Source organism: Oncorhynchus nerka, linkage group LG8, assembly GCF_034236695.1.
Source record: "Oncorhynchus nerka isolate Pitt River linkage group LG8, Oner_Uvic_2.0, whole genome shotgun sequence".
In the NCBI taxonomy this organism is placed as follows: domain Eukaryota; kingdom Metazoa; phylum Chordata; class Actinopteri; order Salmoniformes; family Salmonidae; genus Oncorhynchus; species Oncorhynchus nerka.
The window spans coordinates 33,790,735-33,818,358 of NC_088403.1; the positions used below are offsets into that span (position 1 = coordinate 33,790,735).

General features: G+C 44.9%; 1 protein-coding gene across 1 annotated transcript; it reads left to right on the top strand.

Annotated features, from left to right (window-relative positions):
- Window positions 1-60: 60 nt before the first annotated feature.
- On the top strand, window positions 61-27,097 carry LOC115133168 (cyclic AMP-responsive element-binding protein 3-like protein 2). Its single transcript, XM_029666117.2, has 12 exons — window positions 61-1,070; window positions 19,555-19,786; window positions 20,025-20,209; window positions 20,296-20,371; window positions 21,728-21,936; window positions 22,248-22,394; window positions 23,573-23,631; window positions 23,897-23,965; window positions 24,369-24,468; window positions 24,715-24,838; window positions 25,573-25,804; window positions 25,960-27,097. Exons 1-12 carry the CDS (start codon window positions 972-974, stop codon window positions 26,030-26,032), a joined length of 1,605 nt encoding a protein of 534 aa, XP_029521977.1. The 5' UTR covers window positions 61-971; the 3' UTR covers window positions 26,033-27,097.
- Window positions 27,098-27,624: the final 527 nt, after the last annotated feature.

The following is a 27,624-nucleotide window of genomic DNA, read 5'->3' on the forward strand; positions in this document are numbered from 1 at the left end:
TTTCTTAGCAGAATGTCCTCTTTGACCTGTTCCTTGGCAGGCCACTCAGGAATTGCAGAAAAAGTTAAGTTATTGCAGCAGAAAGTTGGCTACTCAAGGGCTTATTTTTTAAGAGCTTTAACTTGATTGGTTGATTTGCATTCCATGGAGGCCGTGTTTAGAATGAAGAATTCTTGTCTTTCTCTGATTTGTTACAAAACCTACGTTAATGTGATGTAATTGGCTTATTCGCTTGTCAATCAAATACTCGGGCTCAAATGCTTTGGATTGGTCGCAGAACCCTGTCAGTCACAGACGGTCAGACTGGAATAGAATAGAAGGACTCGTTCGATTGGTATGACGCAGATGGACAGGAGTGTTTTTTTTTTTTTGTTGCAGTGTGGAAGTTACAAATTCTCCAATTTCTGACCGAAATTATTGTTTCTCCACATACATTGTAGATATTGCGCTAAATGTGTATCCATTGCATTGTATGTTGCCCTTTATCTTGATACAACCTACGCAAATGGAATGCAAACCCTGTAGTGTTTTAGTCTAATTAGATGTCGCTACTCTTGTCCCCGCCCCCACCCACATTCCTGCCTGTCTGGTCTGTTCTGGTGGTGGGCAGCAAACTGCATCAGGGAAAAAGTCCATGGAACTCTGTGCAAAGAAAATAAACAAGAGCCAACACGGGGCAGTCTTCTTCTAACGCTATTTTTCACTTTTCATATTGTAATTCGGAGATAACTGCTTTGTTGGCAGCACTGCTGCGTATATTACGGCGTTGTAGTTACATCAACTGCATAACTACGTTTCTTCACTGAAGTTGAATTAACTGCGTGGACAGAGTAAAAACATAACATTCTTCGGTTGATATCGCTGTAAAGTGTGTGAAGGAGTGTATTTGCTATCTGCGCTGCAAAGTATCATCATCAAGGGAACTGTCATCTAACGACACATTAGGAGTCAGAGCGGTCGCATCGCCAAGGATGGAAATATTGGACAGTACTGAGTCCTTTTTACACTGGGATAGGAATCTCAGTGAGCTCTCGGAGCCTGGAGAAAACGAACATGTCTTATACAGCACAGTAAGTTATATATATGCAAATATTATAAACAATACGAACCATTATTCCACTGCCACACTTGTCAATAGCACTTTTCTTATTATTGATTGCCATACCAAGGTTCTCAAGGTTTCACTGGGGTGTTGACGTTAGTGAAAATATGCCATCCAGATTATTTTCTTTTGTTAGGATTTTCAATTGAGTCTGCTATTTTCAATGCAGACTATGATTCGCCTCTTCATTGCCCTACATCGACCCACCGTGAGTGGGGTAGGTCGATGGGCTAATTGATAAGTTATTCGGTTTGTGGTGACAGAGTTAATGATGGATGGGAACCAGACACTTACTGTACACTAGGCTGAGACTTTCTCTGCTGTCTATATTTGGTGTGACTGACTACATTTCCGTTACTTCTTCCAATGCCCTAGATTAGTGTACTAGCTGGAATCTTAAAACCTCAGCGAATCCACACCATGCTGATCTTTTATCTGTGTATTGGACCAAGTCCACCCTTCTGCCATCTACACCTTCCTAGTTCCAATGTAAGATAACGTGCCCCAGTGTTGTGGCCCCCAGCAAAGCCATTGTTCTTAACCCAGGACAGGGAACTGTGTCCACAGACCTGCAGAACCGTACAGCCTGTGTGAGTGGTAAATCCCAGGCTTTGTGAGAAGAAACTGTACAGCCTCTGTGTGAGGGAGTAGCAGGCTGTGTGAGTGAGGGAGTAGCAGGCTGTGTGTGGGGGGTGGGTATAATTTGTGGAACGTTCCAACAGGAATCTGTTCCAAAAAACTTTGTAAACGTACAAGGTTGCCAACAAACAACGCACACAAAGTAGCACGGTCAATCACCTAGCTAACTAACTGCCGAATAGGCATCAACTCACCACGTAGTTTATTTGTAATGTTTGTCCGTTGGTGTGTGTGCCGAGAAAAGGTTGATCATCTCAGATGGCAAGAGAACAGAGCAGGGTCTTTGTTCAAGGCTCCCATGCCCCCCCCTCTCCATTCCTTGGGTTTGAAGCCTACACACACACACTCACTTTCTCTCCATGGGGTTTGTTGACATGGCATATCTCACAACAATGCCAACTGTTCTCAGCTGCAGAGCTCTAACCTCCCCTGTTACTGATTGGTATGTGTGTGTACTCTTGAGACCCCCGTCTGGATCTCCCGTTAGGAAGGAGGGCACATCTCTCTGCGTGTCCCTCCCACTGGGCACAGACCAACGTTGAATCATCACGTAGGAAGACTGGACGTTGAGCATACATCGGTGCTTTACATTGAAATACAATCATTTTATGCCATGCCATTCCATTTCTATTGATTTATTAAGGCCTGAATTCAATCCAATCACGCCTCGTCTGCAATGCACCCTTTAAAGGCAACACTCCGCATTCGAGGGGGCTGCATATGTCAGCTCAATCCCGGACTAATTCTATTTGTACAATGCTCTCTGCTACTCATGCATGTCTACTATTACTCTTGTTTCTTAACACGGTAACGCAACTAGTCTTTTTGAGGTGGGAGTCATAACCTCTCCGCTCCACAACAACATATCCCCACCACTCACGTTCCGTACCTAGAAACCCCATCCGCTCTTCATAGATGTCTGCTAGGAGATAGTCAGTCTGAAGGACAGTCACACACTGTCAGATGTTATTTTTCTTATGTTTCATATACCCAGGGCCGATCAGTCCTTAGAAAAACGACAGCGTGATGCTAACACTTACAGTAGCAAAGGCAACTTATAGGACAGACAGTTGGCTGACTTAGGCAAAAAAGCTCATATAGACTTGATGGCAGACACCGATGTGTTTTTTGCTTACAGAGGAGTTCTCAGAGAGAATGTATCTCTGCCCTAAATATTTACGAAGCGCTTACAGTCCGTTTTTTTCCGCAAACATCTAGAATACGTCGTTGTTCGTTGTCATGCACCCGTGGCCTGTTTTTGGTCTTATTCGGCAAATCCCGTGGTTTAGCCTGTCTAATATCAGACAGCTGCAATATTGCTTTGTTTCTATAATACATTTTACAGACATGATTCATCTTCTCCTGTCTAGGTACAGACATTTTGCGTACAGACATTTTGTGTACAGACATTTTGCGTACAGCCCACATAAACTAATCGAGTAGCAGCCTTGTGTGACGATCAAAGGAGGAGCTCTCTAGGATCTAGTCTTTAAATCTATGGGTTTAATAATACTCTGTCATTATCATCTCTGTGTATATTTTTCCTGCGTGCATCGTGGTATTATAAAAGTTGAAGGGAAGTTCCGATGGACGTCCTGACCGCTCTCTCACAGCCCTACTGCGGAACTTACACCTTGGAGACTGGAGACGCAGACCATACTGTTGGAGCTACTGAAGAGAACGGAGTCAGTGAGGTCATAGCAGTGATTAGTTAGAGAACGTCCATTAACAGCTCTGCTACTTCAGCTCACCCTGCCTAGGCACTCGGATGACAGGAAGTCCCTGGTCTAAGATTCCTACATCTGAAGCCACCGGCCGCCCACAAGAGAACGTCTGTATGCCCAAAACCAACATGTCTGCCACCCGCCAGGCATGCCTCTGTGTTTGTTCTGTCCATATTTAGAAAGAGTAAGAGCTACAGGAGGGGTCAGGGAGTAGAGATGGGCCTGAATGGGCAGATTGTATTTCTCTGGGTCTGAATACTAAAATTACTTTATAGATATGTTTTGTGTAGTCTATTAACATGTGGACATATTCATAACCCATTATGTCTAGGAGTGTTCAGTGGAAACACTATGACTGGTTTAAACTGATCTGTGTTGAGTGTAGTGACGCCAAAGGCAGCAGGATCACCCTGACATGCAGGTTTGGTTATGCAGGTTACTGAAACCTCCCCTGTGGTGTCATGCGAATATTCTCTCTGAGAAAGTTGATCGCCAGAGGACATAAAGTGCAATACATCAATCAGCTCAGAGATGTATTAAGAGGGGGTAGATGGAGGGTGCGGTTGGCAGTCTTATTTTAATAGAGCCCTCCTTCTCTCTCTCAGTATTGTATGTGCCGGTTGGACATGCCGATGAAGGACAGGACACACACACACACGCTCTGCTAGTCAAACAGAGAGTGGGCGCTCTCATGCTGTGTGTGTGGACAGAGTGATGCCTGTTCTCCACTGGTGCAGGGCAGCCTTATCCTGTGTGGCCCCTCATAACAGGCCCGACACCCCCACCTCCTCTCTCTCCCCGCCAGGCTGAAAGGGCCGTCTGTGTGATGTCTGCTGGGAGAGAGGGTCACAGTCTGGGACACACACACATGGCACACGTGTGTGAACACACAAGCACACATTCACACTCACAATGCCACATTCACTCACTGCCCTAACCCAGTTCAATATCAGCACCTTCATTTCAGGAGAGGATCATTTCCGTGGGAGAGGACATGCACAGGTTTGGTGCTGTTTTTCTCTGTGTGTGTGTGTGTGTGTGTCAAACATTCATATGAACGGAGTGTGTTAAGCACAGTGTACTTTGCATATATTAGACAGCCTGTCAATCAGCTTTTTCTGTGATGATGGTGATGTGCTTTGACGTGTGTGGTTTTTGTATGTTTGTCCCTGTTCCAGCCCTACCCATGGGCTCGTGTTTATATATAGCTGTGTTTCTGTCATGCCACACCTCTTTCTTCCCTCCCTCTGCATGTCACTGTCAGTTAGTCCTCCCAGGCATGTGAGGCGCTTTGTGATCAGGAACAAATCATATTTCTCTACAGCAGATATTTAGATGTCGTATCATTTACAGTTGAAGTTGGAAGATTACATACACCTTAGCCAAATACATTTAAACTCAGTTTTTCACAATTCCTGACATTTAATCATAGAAACATTCCCTGTCTTAGGTCAGTTAGGATCACCACTTTATTTTAAGAATGTGACATGTCAGAATAATAGTAGAGAGGATGATTTATTTCAGCTTTTATTTCTTTCATCACATTCCCAGTGGGTCAGAAGTTTACATGCACTCAATTTGTATTTGATAGCAATGCCTTTAAATAGTTTGCCTTGGGTCAAACGTTTCGGGTAGCCTATCACAAGCTTCCCACAATAAGTTGGGTGAATTTTGGCCCATTCCTCTTGACAGAGCTGGTGTAACTGAGTCAGGTTTGTAGGCTTCCTTGCTCGCACACGCTTTTTCAGTTCAGCCCACAAATTTTCTATAGGATTGAGGTCAGTGCTTTGTGATGGCTACTCCAATACCTTGACTTTGTTGTCCTTAAGCCATTTTACCACAACTTTGTAAGTATGCTTGGGGTCATTGTCTATTTGGAAGACCCATTTGCGACCAAGCTTAAACTTCCTGACTGATGTCTTGAGATGTTGCTTCAATATATCCACATAATTTTTCTTCGTCATGATACCATCTATTTTGTGAAGTGCACCAGTCCCTCCTGCAGCAAAGCACCCCCACAACATGATGCTGCCACCTCCGTGCTTCACGGTTGGGATCTTCGGCTTGTAAGCATCTACATTTTTCCTCCAAACATAACGATGGTCATTATGTCCAAATAGTTATATTTTTGTTTCATCAGACCAGAGGACATTTCTCCAAAAAGTACTATCTTTGTCCCCATGTGCAGTTGCAAACCGTAGTCTGGCTTTTTATGGCGGTTTTGGAGCAGTTGCTTCTTCCTTGCTGAGCGGCCTTTCAGGTTATGTCGATCTAGGACTCGTTTTACTGTGGATATAGATACTTTTGTACCTGTTTCCTCCAGCATCTCTACAAGGTCCTTTGCTGTTGTTCTGGGATTGATTTGCACTTTTCGCACCAAAGTACGTTAATCTCTAGGAGACAGAACGCGTTGACGGCTGCATGATCCCATGTTTATACTTGCGTACTATTGTTTGTACAGATGAACGTGGTACCTTCAGGCGTTTGGAAATTGCTCCCAAGGATAAAACAGACTTGTGGAGGTCTACCATTTCTTTTGATTTTCCCATGATGTCAAGCCAAGAGGCACTGAGTTTGAAGGTAGGCCTTGAAATGTATCCACAGGTACACCTCCAATTGACTCAAATGATATCAATTAGCCTATCAGAAGCTTCTAAAGCCATGACATTTTCTGGAATTCTCCAAGCTGTTTAAAGGCACAGTCAACTTAGTGTATGTAAACTTCTGACCCACTGGAATTGTGATACAGTGAATTAAAAGTGAAATAATCTGAAAACAATTGTTGGAAAAATGACTTGTCATGCACAAAGTAGATGTCCTAACCGACTTGTCAAAACTATAGTTTGTTAACAAGAAATGTGGAGTGGTTAAACAAGTTTTAATGACTCCAACCTAAGCGTATGTAAACTTCCGACTTCAACTGTATGTCATGTTGCTATTCTGTTTCATACAACAGGTGGTTCTAAGCCTGAATTCTGATTTGGTTAAAACCGCATTCCAGCCAGTGTCTATTCCACAAATTAACGCCAGCTAAATCCGTGGCGTTAAAATGCCTATTTACTCTGTTTCATCTGACTGCAATCCATTGTCTCATCAGCCCAGCCAGGCAATTTCTAAACTTGCTCTCTACTATAAAAACCATTTAGACATTCTCACATTTCTTTTAGACTAACATTTAGCTTTAAACAGTGGAGATTTGTATAAACCTGCATATTTGATCTCCAGATATCCCATAGTAATGTCCCAGTTTAACTCAGCCAGTCGAAATCACGAATCAGCATTTATATAGTTCTTTCTATCAATAGAAAACAGGTAAAACTGCTAGTTTAGTTTGCGGTCTTTCCACTTTCAGTTTGAAGTGATTGTGTTGTCGGTTAGCTCCTCTGAACAAGTGTCCTGTTGAGAGAGCTCTTTTTCTATGCCAGCCATTAGCTCATTGTTATGGATGTATCCAAATAAATCTCACTAGAAAACAGCTTAAACAAATGCAAATGCAGCTACTTTTCTGTTATTCTGGCTGCACTGTTTGATGTGACTTTAAGTTAGCCGTAGTTGGCTAGCTTGCAAGCAAGGGATAAAAATGTCGCCATCCTGTATGGCAATGGAACATTTAGAACGAACGGCTTGGTCGTGTCCATCGATACAGAACAAAAAGACTGAACGACTGGGTCGCGTCTCTGGCAACCGAACCGATGGAACGTACAACCAGCCGGCTTGGGTAGCAACCTTTTAGTTTTGTGTCAGTGCGAATATATCTTCCAAACACCGGCTTCCTCAGCATTATCACTTAAATAAGCTCCAGGGTGAGGTGCTGTACTGGATATTCTGGTTCTTCAGACAACAGGAAATATTTGCAATACTCAAAACAATAACCATCCCATTAGAAAGATGACCCCCTCGTTTTTTCAGGCGGGTTTTCTCCTTCCTCGCTATGGTGTTGTGTTGGGTGCCTCTTCCTCAAACTTCATAAATCCTTATTGAAGAGAAACCATCCGTGATACTGGAAGGTACATGTACCATGCTCAACTTCCTGTCACGTAACCATGGCAACGGCTGCTCTTTAACCATGTCTGCTTTGGAAACGGCACTTTGTTTTTTGCTTTTCTGGTGCACTACTTTCGACCAGAGTTTCTCCAACCCCTCCACTGTGAAGACTTCCTACACACTCCATGTAGCTTTTCTTCTGCTCTGAAGCCAGACATTCATAGTTACTGTAAGGTTGTAATTAGTGTGTGAGTGTGAGAGGGGTCATTACTCCTAACCCACAGCAGCTAGCTTAGCTTCCACTCTCTACAGCACAGCTACATTTACACTCACCCTTCTTTCATCCCCTCACTTGAGGCCCTGGTTAGCTGTTAACTGGTACTGTGTGTGTCTCTCTCTGTCTCTCTCTCGCTCTCTCTGTGTGTCTCTCTGTGTGTGTCTCTCTCTGTGTGTGTGGTGTCTATGTTTCTCTTTAGAGTAGGGCATGGTGTCCCAGTCCTAAAAAGGGAGAGGAGCCAAATCTACCATAGCCTAGTAAGGATATAGTTTGGCCTAGTAATCAGAGTTCTGCAACACGATCCAGTGATTGTATTTGTATTTCCCTGCTCTCTGTGTCGTCTTACTACTGACTTCTGCGTAGCCCTACATTCACTGAAGAACTTCAGTAGGCAGCCCACTTCAATTTTCTTTTCAGACGATGCAATCGCCATCACACTGCCCTATCCCATCTGGACAAGAGGAATACCTATGTAAAAATGCTGTTCATTGACTACAGTCCAGCATTCAAAACCCTAGTACCCTCCAAAACTCATCATTAAGCTTGAGACCCTGGGTCTCGAACCTGCCCTATGCAACTGGGTCCTGGACTTCCTGACGGGCCACCCCCAGGTGGTGAAGGTAGGAAACAACATCTCCACTCCGCTGATCCTCAACACTGGTGTCCCACAAGGGTGCGTTCTCAGCCCCATCCTGTACTCCCTGTTCACCCACGACTGCGTGGCCATGCACGCCTCCAACTCAATCATCAAGTTTGCAGACTACACAACAGTAGTAGGCTTGATTACCAACAACGGCGAGACGGCCTACAGGGAGGAGGAGAGGGCAGCTGCACCGCCCACAACCGCAAGGCTCTCCAGAGGGTGGTGTGGTCTGCACAGCGCATCACCTTGGTCAAACTACCTGCCCTCCAGGACACCTACAACACCCGATGTCACAGGAAGGCAAAAAGGACAATAACCACCCGAGCCACTGCCTGTTCACCCCGCTTCCATCTAAAAGGCGAGGTCAGTACAGGTGCATCAAAGCTGGGACAGAGAGATTGAAAAACAGCTTCTATCGCAAGGCCATCACATTGTTAAACAGCCACCACCTGCCTACCTACAGACTTGATATCATTGGCCACTTTAATAAATGGAACACTAATCACTTTAACAATGACACTTTAATAATGTTTACATATCTCGCATTAGTCATCTCATATGTACAGTACATAATGTAGACTGTATCCTTCACTATTCTTTACTATCTATTGCATCTTAGCCGCTCTGTCACTGCTCATCCATATATTTTATACTTATAGATTCTTATCCCATTCCTTTACTAGATTGTGTGTATTAGGTTTTGTTGTGGATTTTTTTTCGATATTAGGTTTTGTTGTGTACTTGTTAGATATTATCTGTTAGATACTGCTGCACTGTCAGACCTTGAAGCATAAGCATTTCACTACACTCGCAGTAGCATCTACTAACCATGTGTATGTGACCAATAACATTTGATTTGATTTGAATTTAGAACGAGACGTTTAGGATCAGGGCACAGTAGTTTGTGTTTTAATCTTCTTCTCTTTTTTTTTATCGCCTAGCACCCATTTCCTGGGCTGTTCACACGTGTTCACTCCATATCCTCCGTCCCTTCCATCTCTCTCACCCGCTCCCTATTTAACCCTATAACCTACTCCTTCCTCTATCCCTGCTTTTGCTCCTCTCTTCCCTTGAGGCCGGGTGGGGGAAGGGACAGCCAAGGGGAACATGCCTGCTCCTGCCCCATAGTCTAAACACAAAGCTCCTTCACCTCTCTGATCCCTCTGTCTCCCTGCATTTTTACATTGACACCATTTTCCCTATTAGACGATGTCAACCAGAGAGACACGTATTGAGTGCTTTCCAAACAACTTAATACATACATGATTGAACAAGTTGTTTCTCTCAGCAGGCATGTATAAGCCTTTCGCTGGAAGCCCTTATGCTGAAGGGGACTGTGACTCCATTTAACAACACCCACTACACTTACACAGAGCGAACGCTTGGTCAACAGTTGAAGGACGTCAGTGGGGCAGAGTGACTGCATGGCCGGTCACTGTGTCAGAGCAGGTTTGGGGTAAAGTTCAATGTCACCGAAGAGGGGTGTGTGAGTTTTGGACTCAATTAAGCTGCCTTGGTAGGAAACCATGGGAGACAGGAAGATAGACACTAGTCATCTTCCAGCCTCTTGTCTCTATCTCTCTCTCTCGTGTTCCCTTCTTCCCTCCCTCCCTATTTCCATCTCGGATCCTGCTGCTGTAGTCGGACTGTCAGTGGTGCGTGTGACTGATAACACTGTGAGTCACTGTCTGAACTTTGACCCCGAGGATGTTCAACTCATGAGCTCAACGGTCAGTCATTGAAGACGATCTGAGATTCCACAAACAGCCAATTCTATTTGCACCACTTTCACCTACTTTTATTTATTTTTTGCTACTTTTAAAGTCGTCTTTTTCAAATCCAACTGCCCTCCCTAAAGCCACGCAGGATACACACTTTCCCATTAAAGTGAACTGCTTTTCGAAAGCAGTGCACCATATGGGCAAGAGGGTGCAAATCACCGGGGGGCGGTGAGAGGACGACGGCTCATAATCAATTATGGAATGAAGCGAATGGAACGGTATCAAGCACACGGAAGAGATGTGTTTGATGGGTTTGCTATCGTTCCATATGTTCCGTTCCAGCATTTCAGTTAAGGTGCCACCAGCCAGCCAGCCGCCTGTGGTGTCAATGTACCCTTTACTACACTAATGGAATTTAGCCATGTCCTTTTATCATGCAGTAGTCCGTCCCCCCGTCCCCGTCCCCGTCTCAATTCACACTACTTCTAGTGATTATCTTCCTGAAACACACAGTGTTGTGGACAGTCTACATATCACACTGGTTAAGCATCACTCCCACTGGTATTAGTATCCTGGAGTTACAGACAAACCCTTCCCCCTCTCCTCCACCTAAATCCTATCTGATCAGCATGGTCTCACCGGTCATTCGGACTCTTCACCCTTCACCCTGCTCGAAGGGGGATAACTGGGTCACGTAGCGGCCGTTTTTTTTTGGTTGAAATGAATCGTCACAAACGTTTAAAATGTGAAGAATGCTGCATGAGCTTCAGTGTTCTGTTAATGAAAACAAAACAGAAAATAACATTTTCTATCCCGATCCTGTTTCTTTGGAGGCTGACCATGGGATTGGATCGTAGCATTGCGTTAGTCCAAAGGATAGGAACACACCCCTGGCTTCAGTTGGTCCCTTCAGCCCCCCCCAGCAGCCTGCCAGTCTGGAACCCCACCAAACCCCCCAGTCTGAGCCCTGTTTCCTGGCCTCTGCCGTGCCGTCAGCCTTGATAACCCCCAGATACAGCTGGAGCTCCAGGCCTGGAGTGTGTTTATCCCTGCTGGGAATAACACCAATATCAGCCAACCACAACAGTCAGAACAGGGCCTCAGTCTTTATCGTTGTTGTTTCTGAGTTGGTGATCTGTTGAAGACACCCTGTCCTTCCTGCTATCTGAGCCATCAGTCTTAGGGTTTAGAGTGTTAGAACGGGGACGTGCTGACTGTGATTCAATGAGTAATGCTACATGACTAGGTGGCAGGCATCCAAAGCAAATGTGTGTGTGTGTGTGTGTGAGTGAGTGTGTGAGTGTTTGTGTGTGTCATTTATCAGTGAGTCAGTACACAAGGAAGAGTCCAGGGCAAGGTACAGCCTCATGCGCACACACACAAGGAAGATGACCCTTGTGCCCATGTGGGCTGTGCTTGTGTGTGTGAGTAATTTCTTCCCTCTATTGGTGCACATCTGGTTTATGTTTTTCAAGGGAAGGTATTGCGTCATCAATTCCGCCTCTTCCCTTCCCCCGTGCTTGACCGACTTCCTCCCTTTTGCCTAAACACACTAAACACACACAAACACACACACATTTATGCCCTGGGGGGGTCAGACATGACAGACCACCTTCTCATCACCCTCGACTTCAACATTAGCCCCGTGTGTGTGTGTGTGTGTGTGTGTGTGTGTGTATGTGTGTGTCTGCAGAAACCATCCATCTACCAGCTGGAGAAGGAGTCAAGAGAGTCAGCTTACAGCCCCTCACCCAAACACCCCTAACAACACCTCTCCCCCCATTACCTCACCCTTCCCTCACGCCCACCCCAGCTGCCTCTGTGCCAGGCCTAAGACCAAGAAGAGGCCTTCCCTCCCATCAGGAGCACCTCTGGAGCAGAGGGAGCCTAGCCCAACGACCCACATCCCCCTGTACGACTAGGCCTCACACACCACCACAACCCCACCGCCCCAGCCCCCTCCTCCATTTTATGTCCCTGAATAGTCAAGGCAATGACTGAGAGAGGGAGAGGGCTGTGGTTCAGTAGGCCTCGACAGTCTAACCTCTCCCTAGAAAACTGCCAGAGCTTCATTCCTCTCTTCCCTTCTCCTCCTCTTCTTCTTCCTCTTGTGAAGCTAGTCAACACCCAACAGTTTGTTCACCATCACCATCATCATCTCACCAAACCATAACTGTCACACAACACATGTTGACAAGGGACAAACATGATGGATAGGGGTGTGTCTGTCGGTGGTTGTCCTGGTAAGGGTCCAGATTTTCTGTGATTTCTGTGTGACAATCGCTGGGGTCGGCTGTTCTGTTGCTAGGAGACGTGAGCGCCAGTGATGGGGTTGTACATTTTCTGTTGGTTATGGATTCGATGTGACGTAGCCAGCAGTCCTTTCTCCTTTACCCTCTTACTTCCTCTTCTATAACCTTCTCTCCCCTCACCTCACCTCTCTTCCAACTTGTCTCCCCCTCTCCCCTCCTCTCTTTTCCCCTCTCTACCCCTGCCTACCTCTCTCTCTTCTCCCCTACCCAAACACAGGCCAGATGCAGGGTGAGACACTTTTTAGACAGTAAACACGAGGCCCATTTTGTGTGTGTGTGTGTGTGTCAGAGGTTGACCGATTTAATCGGAATGGACGATTTTAATTAGGGCTGATTTCAAGTTTTCGATTATGGCCGATTACATTGCACTCCATGAGGAGACTGCGTGGCAGACTGACTACCTGTTATGCGAGTGCAGCAAGGAGCCAAGGTAAGGTGCTAGCTAGCATTAAACGTATCTTATATAAAACAATCAATCTTAACATAATCACTAGTTAACTACACATGGTTGATGATATCGCTAGTTTATCTAGCTTGTCCTGCGTTGCATATAATCGATGCAGTGCTTGTAAATTTATAATTGAATCACAGCCTACTTCGCCAAATGGGTGATTTAACAAGCGCATTTGCCAAACAAACATTGTCGTTGCACCAATGTGTACCTAACCATAAACATCAATGCCTTTGTTAAAATCAATACACAAGTATATATTTTTAAACCTGCATATTTAGTTAATATTGCCTGCTAACATTAATTTATTTTAACTAGGGAAAGTGTGTCACTTCTCTTGCGTTCTGTGCAAGAAGAGTCAGGGTATATGCAGCAGTTTGGGCCGCCTGGCTCGTTGCGAACTGTGTGAAGACCATTTCTTCCTAACAAAGGCCATAATTAATCTGCCAGAATTGTACATAATTATGGCATAACATTGAAGATTGTGCAATGTAACAGCAATATTTAGACTTAGGGATGCCACCCGTTAGATAAAATACCGAACGGTTCCGTATTTCACTGAAAGAATAAACGTTTTGTTTTCGAAATGATAGTTTCCGGATTTTACCATATTAATGACCTAAGACTCATATTTCTGTGTGGTACTATATTAAGTCTATGATTTGATATTTGATGGAGCAGTCTGACTGAGTGGTGGTAGGCAGCAGCAGGCTCGTAAGCGTCCATTCAAACAGCACTTTCCTGCATTTGCCAGCAGCTCTTCCCTGTGCTTCAAGCGTTGCGCTGTTTATGACTTCAAGCCTATCAACTCCCGAGATTAGGCTGGCAATACTATAGTACCTATTAGAACATCCAATAGTCAAAGGTATATGAAATACAAATGGTATAGAGAGAAAATAGTCCTATAATAACTACAATCTAAAACTTCTTTCCTGGGAATGTTGAAGACTTCAAAGGAAAAGGAACCACCAGCTTTCATATGTTTTACATGGCACATATTGCACTCTCCAACACTTAGTTTTTGCATTATTTAAACCAAATTGAACATGTTTCATTATTTATTTGAGACTTAATTGATTTTATTGATGTATTATATTAAGTTAAAATAAGTGTTAATTCAGTATTGTTGTAATTGTCATTATTACAAATATATATATATATATGGTGGATGGAGCGAGACATGATGTCCCAGATGTGCTCAATTGGATTCAGGTCTGGGGAGTGGGCGGGCCAGTCCATAGCATCAATGCCTTCCTCTTGCAGGAACTGCTGACACACTCCAGCCACATGAGGTCTAGCATTGTCTTGCATTAGGAGGAACCCAGGGCCAACCGCACCAGCATATGGTCTCACAAGATGTCTGAGGATCTCATCTCGGTACCTAATGGCAGTCAGGCTACCTCTGGCGAGCACATGGAGGGCTGTGTGGCCCCCCAAAGAAATGCCACCCCACACCATGACTGACCCACCGCCAAACCGGTCATGCTGGAGGATGTTGCAGGCAACAGAACGTTCTCCACGGCGTCTCCAGACTCTGTCACGTCTGTCACATGTGCTCAGTGTGAACCTGCTTTCATCTGTGAATAGCACAGGGCGCCAGTGGCGAATTTGCCAATCTTGGTGTTCTCTGGCAACTGCCAAACGTCCTGCACTGTGTTGGGCTGTAAGCACAACCCCCACCTGTGGACGTCGGGCCCTCATACCACCCTCATGGAGTCTATTTCTGACCGTTTGAGCAGACACATGCACATTTGTGGCCTGCTGGAGGTCATTTTGCAGGGCTATGGCAGTGTTCCTCCTGCTCCTCCTTGCACAAAGGCGGAGGTAGCGGTCCTGCTGCTGGGTTGTTGCCCTCCTACGGCCTCCTCCAAGTCTCCTGATGTACTGGCCTGTCTCCTGGTAGCGCCTCCATGCTCTGGACACTACGCTGACACACAGCAAACCTTCTTGCCACAGCTCGCATTGATGTGCCATCCTGGATGAGCTGCACTACCTGAGCCACTTGTGTGGGTTCTAGACTCCGTCTCATGCTACCACTAGAATGAAAGCACCGCCAGCATTCAAAAGTGACCAAAACATCAGCGAGGAAGCATAGGAACTGAGAAGTGGTCTGTGGTCACCACCTGCAGAACCACTCCTTTATTGGGGGTGTCTTGCTAATTGCCTATCATTTCCACCTGTTATCTATTCCATTTGCACAACAGCATGTGAAATGTATTGTCAATCAGTGTTGCTTCCTAAGTGGACAGTTTGATTTCACAGAAGTGTGATTGACTTGGAGTTACATTTCCCTTTTATTTTTTTGAGCAGTGTATATAATGTATATATAAAAATCGGGCGATCAGCTTTTTTTCGTCCTCCAATAATCGGTATCGGCTTTGGAAAATCATAGTCGGTCGACCTCTAGTGTGTGTGTTAATATAAACATACTAACTAAACACACACACACACCAGGCCTGTTAGAGGATTACAGAGAGACATGCCTGAAAAGTATCTGAAGTCCTACCCCTTATATATGCCCACATGACTCCTTATGGAGAGTTGGGAGTCATACAGTAGTATGTGTGTGTATTATATGAGTTGTTTGGGTACTATTTAAGTCATGTGTACAGGACTGAGTGTTTCCTATGGTGGTTTAGAGTATATAGAGCCATATAGGGAAACTACTAGGGTATAACTGGGTGTGTAACGGGATGTTTAGCGTGTAGAGTCGAGTTAAAGAGGTCACTCTGACTCTCTACTGTAGTCGGTCCACTGGACAGACTTGCATTTGTATGGAGTTCCCTTTCAGCTGTACATGTAGAAAATTGTATAAGTGGAAAAAGAGCAGAAAGAACATTCCAATGGCGAGTGGTCAGTTTTGTCTCTCTCCCTCGCTCGCTTTCTGTCTTTCTCTGTCTTGGCCTGAATCAGACTGTAACTTGAACCCACATGCCTGGCCTCCTGCCATCTCTACCCTTCTCTCCTTGCGCTCCCTCTCTCCTTGTCCTCCCTCTCTCTTTCTTTCTCGCTCCGTCCCCCTCTCCTTCTTACTCCTTTCACATTCTCCAGGGAGAGTTCATCACTTTTTCCGCCTGCTGTCTTTTCTTTTCCTATTTGTCATTCCACCCTTTTCCCCTGAATGTTGCTCTCTGTTTTCCAACTAGATGATATCCATGAAGTGTTTTCTCTGCCCACTCTCTGAGATGCTACCCAGACACATTTTCTAGAAGCTTCCTATCCCCCACTGTAGCATTTTAGAGACCGGCCCTCTCTGACTAATATTCCTATTGGCTCAGGTCTGTGAGTTCTGCCCGGAGACAGAACTCTAGTCTAGAGCAGGTGAAGGTTATTAGTTATGCATGTACTTCCAAGGAACTGAACTTGGGGTGGAATCAGGACAATAACGTAACTGTTTGGCTGACTCAGTGGTTTCCAGCACACTGCAGTACAACCTGAACTGTTGTCTCCAAATCCTATGGAGTAATGCTTCTTAGCATTACTGTGAAATCTGTAGGCCTATTCGTTTTTTAATAAAGTGCGTACTTTAAATGCCTCTGGTGTTTTGTCTTATTAGTTTTAAACATGAAGTTAAAGACGGCTTGTTTTACCTTCTAAACAGCTGTGGAAGTTGTTGTGAGTGAAAAGGCCTTTGTTTCACGAGGTTGTTGTCTCTGTGGGTCTTTTGTTAATGAGCAACACATTGAAACATCACTCCCTCCCTGCTACCCTTTCCTCAGCTCTACAGTAACACGGTTCCCTACTGTACAACATCATCCCCACTCTCTGACACACACACATACGCGCAGGCAAACATACAGACACACGCACACATTATATGTCTATGGAGATATATAGCAGTGGGGGTATACACTTTTACAGATGTAGGGTCTTAATTTGATCATCCTGTTGCAGGAGAACTTTGCAGGAGTGCAGGAAATTCAAAACGTGTAGTGTATCTTGGGTTTAAAAAGTCTTCTGACGTTTGTAATTTCCACTTTAAAATTAAAGACTTAATTTTCCCTTACTAAAAATGTATTAACCCATAATGTCCATGAATTATAATCCACATAATTCACATTTCCTGTTTCTGAAGGATTCTTTTCCTGCTATAGCAAACTGTCTCGAATTAAGACCCCACATCTGTAATGCAGTTCATTACAAGTCCAGAACACAGAACTCTGTTACATGTTATCTATCCAGCGGTCTGAGTCAAAAATTGGTGACCTTCTCAGTGACAGAAATTGTACACCAGAAAGAGCATTATTGTACACCAGAAAGAGCATTATTGTACACCAGAAAGAGCATTACTGTACACCAGAAAGAGCATTTCTGTACACCAGAAAGAGCGTTTCTGTCTCTTTCTGTACACCAGAAAGAGCATTTCTGTACACCAGAAATTATCCTAGTCATCCCACCATGGGTTAAATTCAGGGGAAAATGGGTATGACGCTACAAGCTAGGGACACCTGTATTTAGGGACTTTCTCCCATTCTTCTCAGCAGATCCTTTTAAGCTCTGTCTGGTTGGATGAGTAGAGTTGCTGCACAGGTATTTTCTGGTCTCTCCAGAGATGTTATATCGGGTTCAAGTCCGGGCTCTGGATGGGCCACTCAAGGACATTCAGAGACTTGTCCCGAAGCCACTCCTGCATTGTCTTGGCTGTGTGCTTAGGGTCATTGTCCTGTTGGATAATGAACCTTCACCCCAGTCTGAGGTCCTGAGCACTGTGGAGCAGGTTTTCATCAAGGATCTCTCTCTGTACTTTGCTCCGATCATCTTTACCTCGATCCACACTAGACTCGCTGAAAAACATCCCCACAGCATAATGCTGCCACCACCATGCTTCACCGTAGGGATGGTGCCAGGCTTCCTTCAGATGTCACGCTTGGCATTCTGGCCAACGAGTTCAATCTTGGTTTCATCAGACCAGAGAATCTTGTTTCTCATGGTCTGAGAGTCTTTAGGTGCCTTTTGTCAAACTCCAAGCTGGCTGTCATGTGCCTTTTTTACTGAGGAGTGGCTTCCGTCTGGCCACTCTACCATAAAGGCCTGATTGGTGGAGTGCTCTAGGAAGACTCTTGGTGGTTCCAAGCTTAGTCCATTTAAGAACGAGGGAGGCCACTGTGTTCTTGAGAACCTTCAATGCATTTTGGTAGTCTTCCCCAGATCTGTACCTCGACACAATCCTGTCTCGGAGCTCTATGAACAATGCCTTCGACCTCATGGTTTGGTTTTTGCTCTGACATGCACTGTCAACTGTGCGACCTTATATAGACAGGTGTGTACCTTTCCAAATCATATCCAATCAATTGTATTTACCACACGTGGACTCCAACCAAGTTGTAGAAACATCTCAAGGATGATCATTGGGAAAACAGGATGCACCTGTGCTCAATTTCGAGTCTCATAGCAAAGGTTCTGAATACTTATGTAAATAAGGTATTTCGGTTTCATTTGATACATTTGCAAAAATTTCTAAACCTGTTTTTCACTTTGTCATAATAGGGTACTGTGTGTAGATTGCTGAGTGTTTTTTAAAATTTAATCCATTTAGAATAGAATAAAGCAGTAATGTAACAAAAAGTGGAAGAGGTCAAGGGGTCGGAATACTTTCTGAAGGCACTCTACATCATTGCGTGAAACCAACCAAAAGCATGTTTTTTTGTGTTCGCGAACGGGCGACAAAACACGTGCTATTCAACGGTTGTCTCGTTAGGCTATGTACTTTATATTCCCTGTCCTCCACTGGCTCACAGAAGACATGATGAACTGCTGTTGATGCAAACTGGCAAGCTGTTTCAATGTAGTTATTAGCTCCCCCAAAAATATTGCATAGTCAGACCATTATTACTGTTCCAGCTGGCTGATAGGCATTATTAGGTAGGTCCTGTTAAATAGACTTAAAGAAGTACATAACCTGAAAAGCAGAAAGTGGCATAGAGGTAGATGGTTATATTAGTATACACCCATCTGATAAGACTTTCAAGTGCAGGGTACAGTACCGTCACACACATCGAATGCTCCCTCAGTTTATTGAGTGCATTTCTTTGACCCGAAGGTCTTCATGACGACACAGAGGTAGGGAATCTAAAAAGCGGAGGGCAGAGAGAGGAAGAAACATTGGACAGCTGAGGTTGAGAGGCCTGTCCTAACCTGTCCCAAGCAGGGACGAGAGATGAGTTTTCAGGTCACGTCAAGAAAGGAAGACTGGAAGGAATGTGCATGGAGGAATGCTCTGAGGGTAGGATCGGGGGGGGATGGAAGGAAGAAAGAATGGAGGAGAAGTGGAGAAGATGGCTGCCGGCCTTGGCCTTTACTCAAAACGTCTCACCGCATTGAGAGATGGGAGGATGAGATATGGCCGCTCTGATTGGTTGGAGCCATATCAGCCTCTGTTGTCACTGGAGGAGAGGGGATTTTACAGCTCTGTGATTGGCTGTTTGTTGCTGGCCTGGGGGGAGGCTTTTCTCAAAGGAAAGTGCTGATAGCCATTAAATAGCTTTTATAGGCAGTAATTACAGACTAGCTACAGGTACAGGTATATGCTATAATAATGACATGGTATATGGTGTAATAACTAGACAGTGTGATGACTAGATGATATCATGTCTGTGTCCGTCTGTGCTCTTAGCCTTAAGTCTGTTTCGCATGTCTTTTGTCAGTCTCATTAACATCAGTCTATCATTAAAATCTCGCCCCCCCCCCTCACCCCTTAACAGCACTTCACAGACCTCCTGGATGATTTTTCCCAGGATGCTTTGCTGGGCCAGCTGCTGAGCGACCCCTTCCTCTCCGGCCGGGAAGGAGAGGCCATGGACGAGGGGGAGGATTTCACCCCGTCCTCCCCGCTGCCGCCCCACATCCAGGCGGAGCACTCCTACTCCCTGTGTGGGGACTCCCGGCCCCAGTCGCCCGTCTCACATCTGCCTGGGGAGCAGGGGAGCGATGCAGGTGAGAAGGGGGACGGCAGAGTGAGGAAAGAGCGGAGGGTTTTGGGCCTCAGTGGCAGTTGTAGAGTGCATGCCGTATTGTAATGTGTGGACTATCTACGGCATCTATAATAAGAAGAGGGTGGCAATACAGACATATGTGGAGATGTGTACATTCAGTGCCGCACAAGACAACGAACAATACGTACAGTATCTAATGTAAGTGACAGTGTTGATGCCGACGTGTCTCTTTCTATTAGAATCAGATGGTGAGGATTGGTCCCTGGAGCAGGAGGAACAGATGGAGGTGTTGCTGTGTGACCCTCCAGCCCTGCTGCCCACCCTAACCCTCTCTCTGGCCCCTGAGGGCCACATCACTGAGGCCCCGGCCCCACCAGCCCCCAAGCCCAACCCACAGACCGCCACACAGGGCAAGGCCAGCAAGGTAATAGGACGTCTAGAGTCACAGCACATGCAGACAGGCCCACAATGCACGCGTGTAACGTCCCTCTCTGCTGTCTGATTATCTAGGCGAAGGAGATTGGTGAGATCCAGATCAAACTGGAGCCTCATGAAGTGGACCAGTTCCTCAACTTGTCTCCTAAAGGTGAGACCTGACGCACACCATATCGTACTGCCACACTACTCATAACCTCTCTGTATGTAGTCCCCAGACCTGGGTCAAATATACGTGTCAAATACTGTGCTAACTCTTTCCACCTCATTAAATAACATAACATATGCCATTTAGCAGACGCTTTTATCCAAAGCGACTTAGTCATGTGTGCATACATTTTGAATGTATTTTAAGTATTTGACCATGTATATGGTATGTACAAAATATTTGTTTTAAATACAAACGCTTTGACGAAGGTCGGGAGGCCGATACGTAAGCCTATTAAAGAGCAGTGATACTATCCAGAGCAGTGATACTATCCAGAGCAGTGATACTATCCAGAGCAGTGATACTATCCAGAGCAGTGTGTGGGTTTCTTTAAAAAAAAAAATACAAACGAAACATGTGAAGTGTTGGTTTCATGAGCTAAAATAAAAGATCCCAGAAATTACCATACGCACAAAAACCTTATTTCTCTAATTTTGTGCACAAATTTGTTTACATCCCTGTTAGTGAGCATTTACCGCTGCCAAGATAATCCATCCACCTGACAGGTATGGCATAATCAAGAAGCTGATTCAACTGCGTGATCATTACACAGGTGCACCTTGTGCTGGGGACAATAAAAAAGCCACTCTACAATGTGCAGTTTTGTCACATAACACAATGCCACAGATGTCTCAAGTTTTGCAATTGGCATGCTGACTGCAGGAATTTCCACCAGAGCTGTTGCTAGAGAACGGAATGTTAATTTCTCTACCATATGCCAACGTTGTTTTAGAGAATTTGGCAGTACGTTTGCTGATGTCAACATTGTGAACAGAGTGCCCCATGGTTGTGGTGGGGTTATGGTATGTGCAAGCGTAAGCTACGGACAACAAACACAATAGCATTTTATCGATGGCAGTTTCAATGCACAGAGATACCGTGATGTGATCCTGAGGCCCATTGTTGTGCCATTCATCCACCGCCATCACCTCATGTTTGAGCATGATAATACACGGCCCATATTGCAAAGATCTGTACACAATTCCTGGAAGTTGAAAATGTCCCAGTTCTTCCATGGCTTGCATACTCACCAGACATGTCATGTGTTTTGACTGATTCCCTTATATGAACTGTAACTCAGTAAAATCTTAAGTTGTTGCGTTTTATATTTTTGTTCAGTATAGTTATTATGCAGGCGGATCAGTGTTGTGCTGCTCTGAGGACCCCTTCTAGCCACTGATGGATAATTTTGACATTAAGTACAATCCAATGTGTAAAGTCTGTAAATGCTAGTGTTGATAAATCTCCAGAGAACGTTTGCAAGTGTGTAACCTGTTTGTGTGTGTTTCCCCTCACAAGGTCTGGAGTCTCTGCAGATGCCACCCACCCCTCCCTCCTCCCACGGCAGTGACTCCGAGGGCAGTCAGAGCCCGGTACACGCCAGCACCCCCCAGAGCCCCTCCACCCCCTCCTCTCCCCTCAGCCCTGCGCCATCCCAGGCCGGCCTCAAGGTGTCTCAGCGCACACCCTCCTCCCTCTCCAACTCCCCTCTTCTCACCGCCCCACATGTAAGTACAACACAGACTGGGGACCAGGGATTCACTGAAAAGATACAGGGACCCTGTTGGCAGAATATGAATCCTTCCAGCCTTCCTTCAGGTGATCACTGATCTGAGAGAGATTGGATAGGTTAATGCGAGGTTATCGCCGTATTGCGTTCACCAATCCAACCTGGTCAGATCAGTGACAACCTCCATGAAACTGAAGGAATGAGCGATGGAACTATTCAGAGAACAGATACAGGGAAGTCACCGAAATAAGATACAGTATGTCAGTTTATCTGATGGGCTCTGATGACAATTCCTCTCTCCCCCCGTAGAAGTTGCAGGGCTCTGGCCCTCTCCTGCTGACAGAGGAAGAGAGGAGAACCCTGGTTGCCGAGGGTTACCCTGTTCCCACCAAGCTGCCCCTGTCCAAGGCGGAGGAGAAAGCCCTGAAGAAGATACGCAGGAAGATCAAGAACAAGGTGGGACTTGGGATTACGATTTCTGGTTTGAAATGTCAAACAATAATTAGGAACATAAATATAAACGCAACATGAATCAATTTCAATGATTTTACTCAGAGTTCATTTATGAAAATCAGTCAATTGAAATAAATAAATTAGGCCCTATTCTTAATTTCACATGACTGGGCAGGGCCGCAGCCATGGATGGGCCTGGGAAGGGCGTAGACCCATCAACTTGGGAGCCTGACCCACCCACTGTGGAGCCAGGCCCAGCCAATCAGACTGAGTTCTTCCCCACAAAGGGCTTTAAAACAGACAGAAGTTGTCCTCAGTTTCATCAGCTCTCTGGGTGGCTGGTTTCAGATGATCCCGAGGTGAAGAAGCTGGATATGGAGGTCCTGGGCTGGCGTGGTTAAACGTGGTCTGCAGTTTTGAGGCTGGTTGGACATACTGCCAAATTCTATAAAATGACGTTGAAGGCGGCTTATGGTAGAGAAATTAACATTCCGTTTTCTTGAAAGAGCGCTGGTGGACATTCCTGCAGTCGGCATGCCAAATGCACACTCTCTCAAAACGTGAGACATCTGTGGCATTGTGTTTTGTGACAGAACTGCACATTTTAGAGTGTCCTTTTATTGTCCCCAGCACAATGTGCACCTGTGTAATGATCATGCTGTTTAATCAGCTTCTTGATATGCCACAACTGTCAGGTGGATGGATTATCTCGGCAAAGGAGAAATGCTCACTAACAGGGACGTAAACAAATTTGTGCACAACATTTGAGAGAAATCAGCTTTTTAATGCGTATGGAACATTTCTTGTATCTTTTATCATGAAGCATGGTACCAACACTTTACATGTTGCGTTTATATTTTTTGTTGACTATATTCTGTATACAGTGGGGTCTAAAATGATTGACGCCCTTGATAACGATCAGCAATAATGACTGTATATGTTGTTTTTAAATACTGAGACATTGTATTCTCATTCAGGATTATAAATAGAATTATTTTATACAGTCATTATTGGTCTTTATCAAGGGTGACAATCATTTCCGACCCCACTGTGTATATATTTATCTTTAATACTTTCTATTTCTGCCTGTGCCCGACATGCAATATCACACTTCAAGAGTGATACATTAAAGTGACACTTTGAGCCATGACTTGGCGTAATTTCGACACCCTTTCTTTCAGATCTCTGCTCAAGAGAGCCGCAGAAAGAAGAAGGAGTACATGGACGCCCTGGAGAAGAAGTGAGTCTTTCGTGATGTTCTCATTCAGCGCGAAATCAGATGTGTTGCTTTGGGGATGCGTTTTTTTGTTTGTTTGTCCCTTCTATTTCTTTGGTAATTCATTTGCATCGTGATCAAATGCTATAGATAAATACTTTATTAAGACAAGTCATAAAACTCAAAAGTGCTTTAAACACGTACAGCAGTAACTTCTGTCAAGGCATTGTGTCCCCTGGTTATTCCTTCTACCTGTCACTGATCTTGTAGTTCCCCCTTTTGTCCACAGGGTGGAGAACTGCTCCAATGAGAACAGCGAGCTGCGCAGGAAACTGGAGAATCTGGAGTGTACCAACAAGTAAGAGACGTACATTATATAGTGCTGCAGGGTATGTTTTGTGCTTCATCCTCTCCTACATTATTAATCCAACCTTGTAAAATGTATCACACAGTTCACTGAGTCGAACGGAGCGTGATGTTTAGTTGTGTTTTCATGTGTTTGTGCACGAATACACACCATGTAACATTGTCTGTGAAGTCACATGTTAGTCCAGTGACGTGTATAATTCTCTGCTGTTCTTTTCAGCTGTGTGTGTGTGAGAGAATGCGCGTGTGTGAGAATGCGCGCGTGTGAGAATGCGCGCCTGTGTATTGTCTTCGGCGGGGTGTGTGTGTCTATGACTAAGCTCTCCACTCCCCATCCCCTCTACCCTCATGCCCTCTCCCTTTCCCCCCTCTCTCCCCTCGTCACCTCTCCCTAGGACTCTAATACAACAGCTGCACTCTCTGCAGGCGGTGGTGGCAGGGAAGGTTCCCCGCTCCTGCAAAGTCACTGGCACCCAGACCTCCTCCTGCCTCATGGTGAGACTCCCCAACACAACGCTCAGCCCTGTGTGTGTGTGTGTGTGTGTGTGTGTGTGTGTGGTGTGTGTGTGTGTGCGCGCGAGCGCGCATTTGTGTTTCATATTGATTGGATAACCTTTTGCTTTTCATTTTATATAACTCCTGCATGCTCTGTGTGTCAGCTGTTGTGGGCAGACTATCTTGTCCTTTTCATGTAAATGCTTGACTGTGGAGCCTACTGACATATCGGGGGTGTGTGTCTAGGTGGTGGTGCTGTGCTTCGCTGTGTTCCTAGGGAGTTTCTACCCCAGCCTGGGTCCCTGCTCCTCCATCACAGAGACTGGCCTCTCTAGAGACATGGCCATGCAGGAGTCTTACACAGCTACAGGTACTGTGTACACACACACACACACTCAGTCAGTCATACGTTGCACATTCATGTTTCATGGATTAATGCTGATCTTTTTATAGTGTGTGTGCGAGCGAGGCATTAGCTCTGAATCTCTGAGTGCTGAGGGACTAGCAGTGTTCTGTAATCCTACCAGTCGCACACGCACACACACACACACCTTTTTTTGAGTGTTTTGGCGTGGCCTCCTGGAAAGAGTGTACACTTGAATGTCGTCGTTTCCCATTCAGCGGGACTATCATTAGCATGATTAAGCTGCAATGCAGCCATTTTAATGATGACTGATCTTTGCTCCCCCTGCCGCTCTTCTCCCTCCCACACACAGCCTGTTTGCCACAGAGCCCAGTATCAGTGTTGCTGGCAGTCCGCCCTACAGTAGAACAATCTGGATGTAGGCTATGTACAGAGCAAGGTTTACTGTTGGTAGGGTTGGGTTGTTGTTTTTTTTTTTGTGTGTAATCCTTTTCATAAGACTTCATTTGTAAATCTTGTTAAGAGGGTTGCAGGGATGTAGGATTGCATCAGTAGTAGACTTGATCATATCAAAGGATTATACCATCCCTAAAAACCAAAAGACATTTCAACAAGGAAATATGTAAAAGATTAAGGTAGGCATGTCATTGAGTACTTTCTCCTTTCTGGACATGATGTGATCAGATGTTTTTTTATTAAAAAAAAATATATATATATTTTTTACCCATGATCCTTCACAGTGAAGTCCAGGAGCCTGCTGTCCTATGAGGAGAGAGGGCTGGACGAGCCACACCTTCTGGGTCTGGGCGGGGACTATCCTGACCAGTTGGAGAGGCCCACGGTCGTCATGGCAGCGTGGCGCTCTGAGAAAAAGCAGCAGAAAGGGGAGGAGTCACACCGTGCTGAGACACGCTCACCTTTCAACAACAGTGATGCGAATCCACAGAAACCCCTGCTATTAGACCTGCACAGGTAACAGACACACACACACACACTTCTGGTAGGCGATGATATCAGAGACTGTATGGGACAGAAAAACTGTTTTTGACACGATTTTGGGGTATTGATGCCAGTAAAAGTCTAGTACTGTAGTTTCTTATTGGTTCGTCTCTCTTCTTCTGCTTCAGGTCTCTGGAGCAGAGGGTGAACGACAGCACTCAAATCATAGAGCTGGAGAGGACGGTCAACGAGACCTCATAGGGCTCTACCTCTGACCCCTGACCTTCGACCTTCCCTCTGCAGGCGCAGGAGACGGAGGCTCTCTGTATTTATAGAATCCTTTTTTTGATATCTTTATTATTTTATCGTATGTAGTTGTTCTTTTTATATTGTGTTTTTATTCCATTCCAATAGTACCACCGCCGTCTGATATATTTTTGTGTTCATGCTTTGTTTTTATTTTGCCTTATTTGCTTTACTTCTTTATATATTTGATGACATCCTTTGCTCTGGCCATTATGCTCTGTTACATTTGAGTGAGTGGTATTTCGTTCTGTATCTCTATGGTGATATTCCCCTTCATGTGATGGTGGTGTTATGAGAATGGGGCCAAGGAGCTCTGTGAATGCTCGACGGTCTTCTTCACAGTAATGGGGCTTTCTATCTCAAATGCTATTTCCTTTCTGTATTGGTTTCCTGTCGATTTTTGTCAGGATGGATTCAGAATAGCACACTGTGTCCATAAATATGAGTATCTGTCAAAAGCCAAAGGTCTTCGTAGCGAACCCTATTTTTGTAAATGTAAATAATAACAATGTAATAGTCAGCCTACATGTGTGCGGTCAGTAAAAACAATGTTGACGGACTTTGATCGATGGTTGGATGTTGAGACAATCAAGCTTTATAATACAGCGTTATGACACAGTACTTTTTATACCGGATAATGTGTGTAGGGAATGTGTTGTTTCCTAAACTAAGAGACGTTCCTGCTGGAGAAAACACAATGGTGGCCTTATGAAATGTAATGAACCACTATGAGGTTTCTGCTAGTCTCATAGTCTCCATACCACCTGCGCTGTCTCACACAGATGAATAGAGCCATACGCCTTCCCCATTGGCCTGCACCCTGTGGATTAAAGGCCTGCACCCTGCGGTCAATCCACTCGTACTGTGTCCCAAAAGAGTCCATTGTCATTCTTATTTATTGTATATAAACTGTTGAGTCACATTTTTGCCTCCACGGGACCTATATTTGTCTTTTATGGGTTCTGTCCTTTTTGGTTTTTGATTAAAACAAATAAATATTTTCCGTAGTAAAAGCATCAACTGCCATGTAAGATTGTCCTGCTTTGAAGTGTGATTGAAGTCTGTGTGCTGTGTGTTTGAGACTGCAGGCACGCATACCCTCACTGTGAGCATGTGTCGGTCAATAATGACATAAGCGTCAGAAGTTGTACTAAGCCCTTCCCAAAGGTTTGGCCACCAGCCATTCAAATCAACTTATTCAAATGTTTTCACCCAGTGGTTCTCAACTGGTTTTGCCTCGGGACCCAAATGGAACCAGATTGTCTCAGCCGCGATCCAATATTCACATGCCGATTATTTTTGGTTTGTTGCCAACGTTTTTGCAGTACTATTTGAAAGTAAATGTATAAATTATATGACAAGGGAACAACAGTACCTCATTTTTCATTTTGCCCATATTCTTGATGAGGAATGTGAAGTTCACTGGTTTCAGACTACAAAATCAACCAAATAGTTCTACTTGATTTCTACACACTTTCTACCTGGTTTTAGTCGTTTCAGTTCAGACTGGAGTATTTAAAAAAATAAGACACTCTCCAGTTGAGAAT

Bases quoted from the DNA above. Each gene is read 5' to 3' on its own strand.
- LOC115133168 (XM_029666117.2), top strand. From the start codon at position 972: ATGGAAATATTGGACAGTACTGAGTCCTTTTTACACTGGGATAGGAAT. The intron at 1,071-19,554 runs GTAAGTTATATA...ACCCCTTAACAG, and splicing joins AACATGTCTTATACAGCACA to CACTTCACAGACCTCCTGGA. The intron at 20,372-21,727 runs GTGAGACCTGAC...TCCCCTCACAAG, and splicing joins CCTCAACTTGTCTCCTAAAG to GTCTGGAGTCTCTGCAGATG.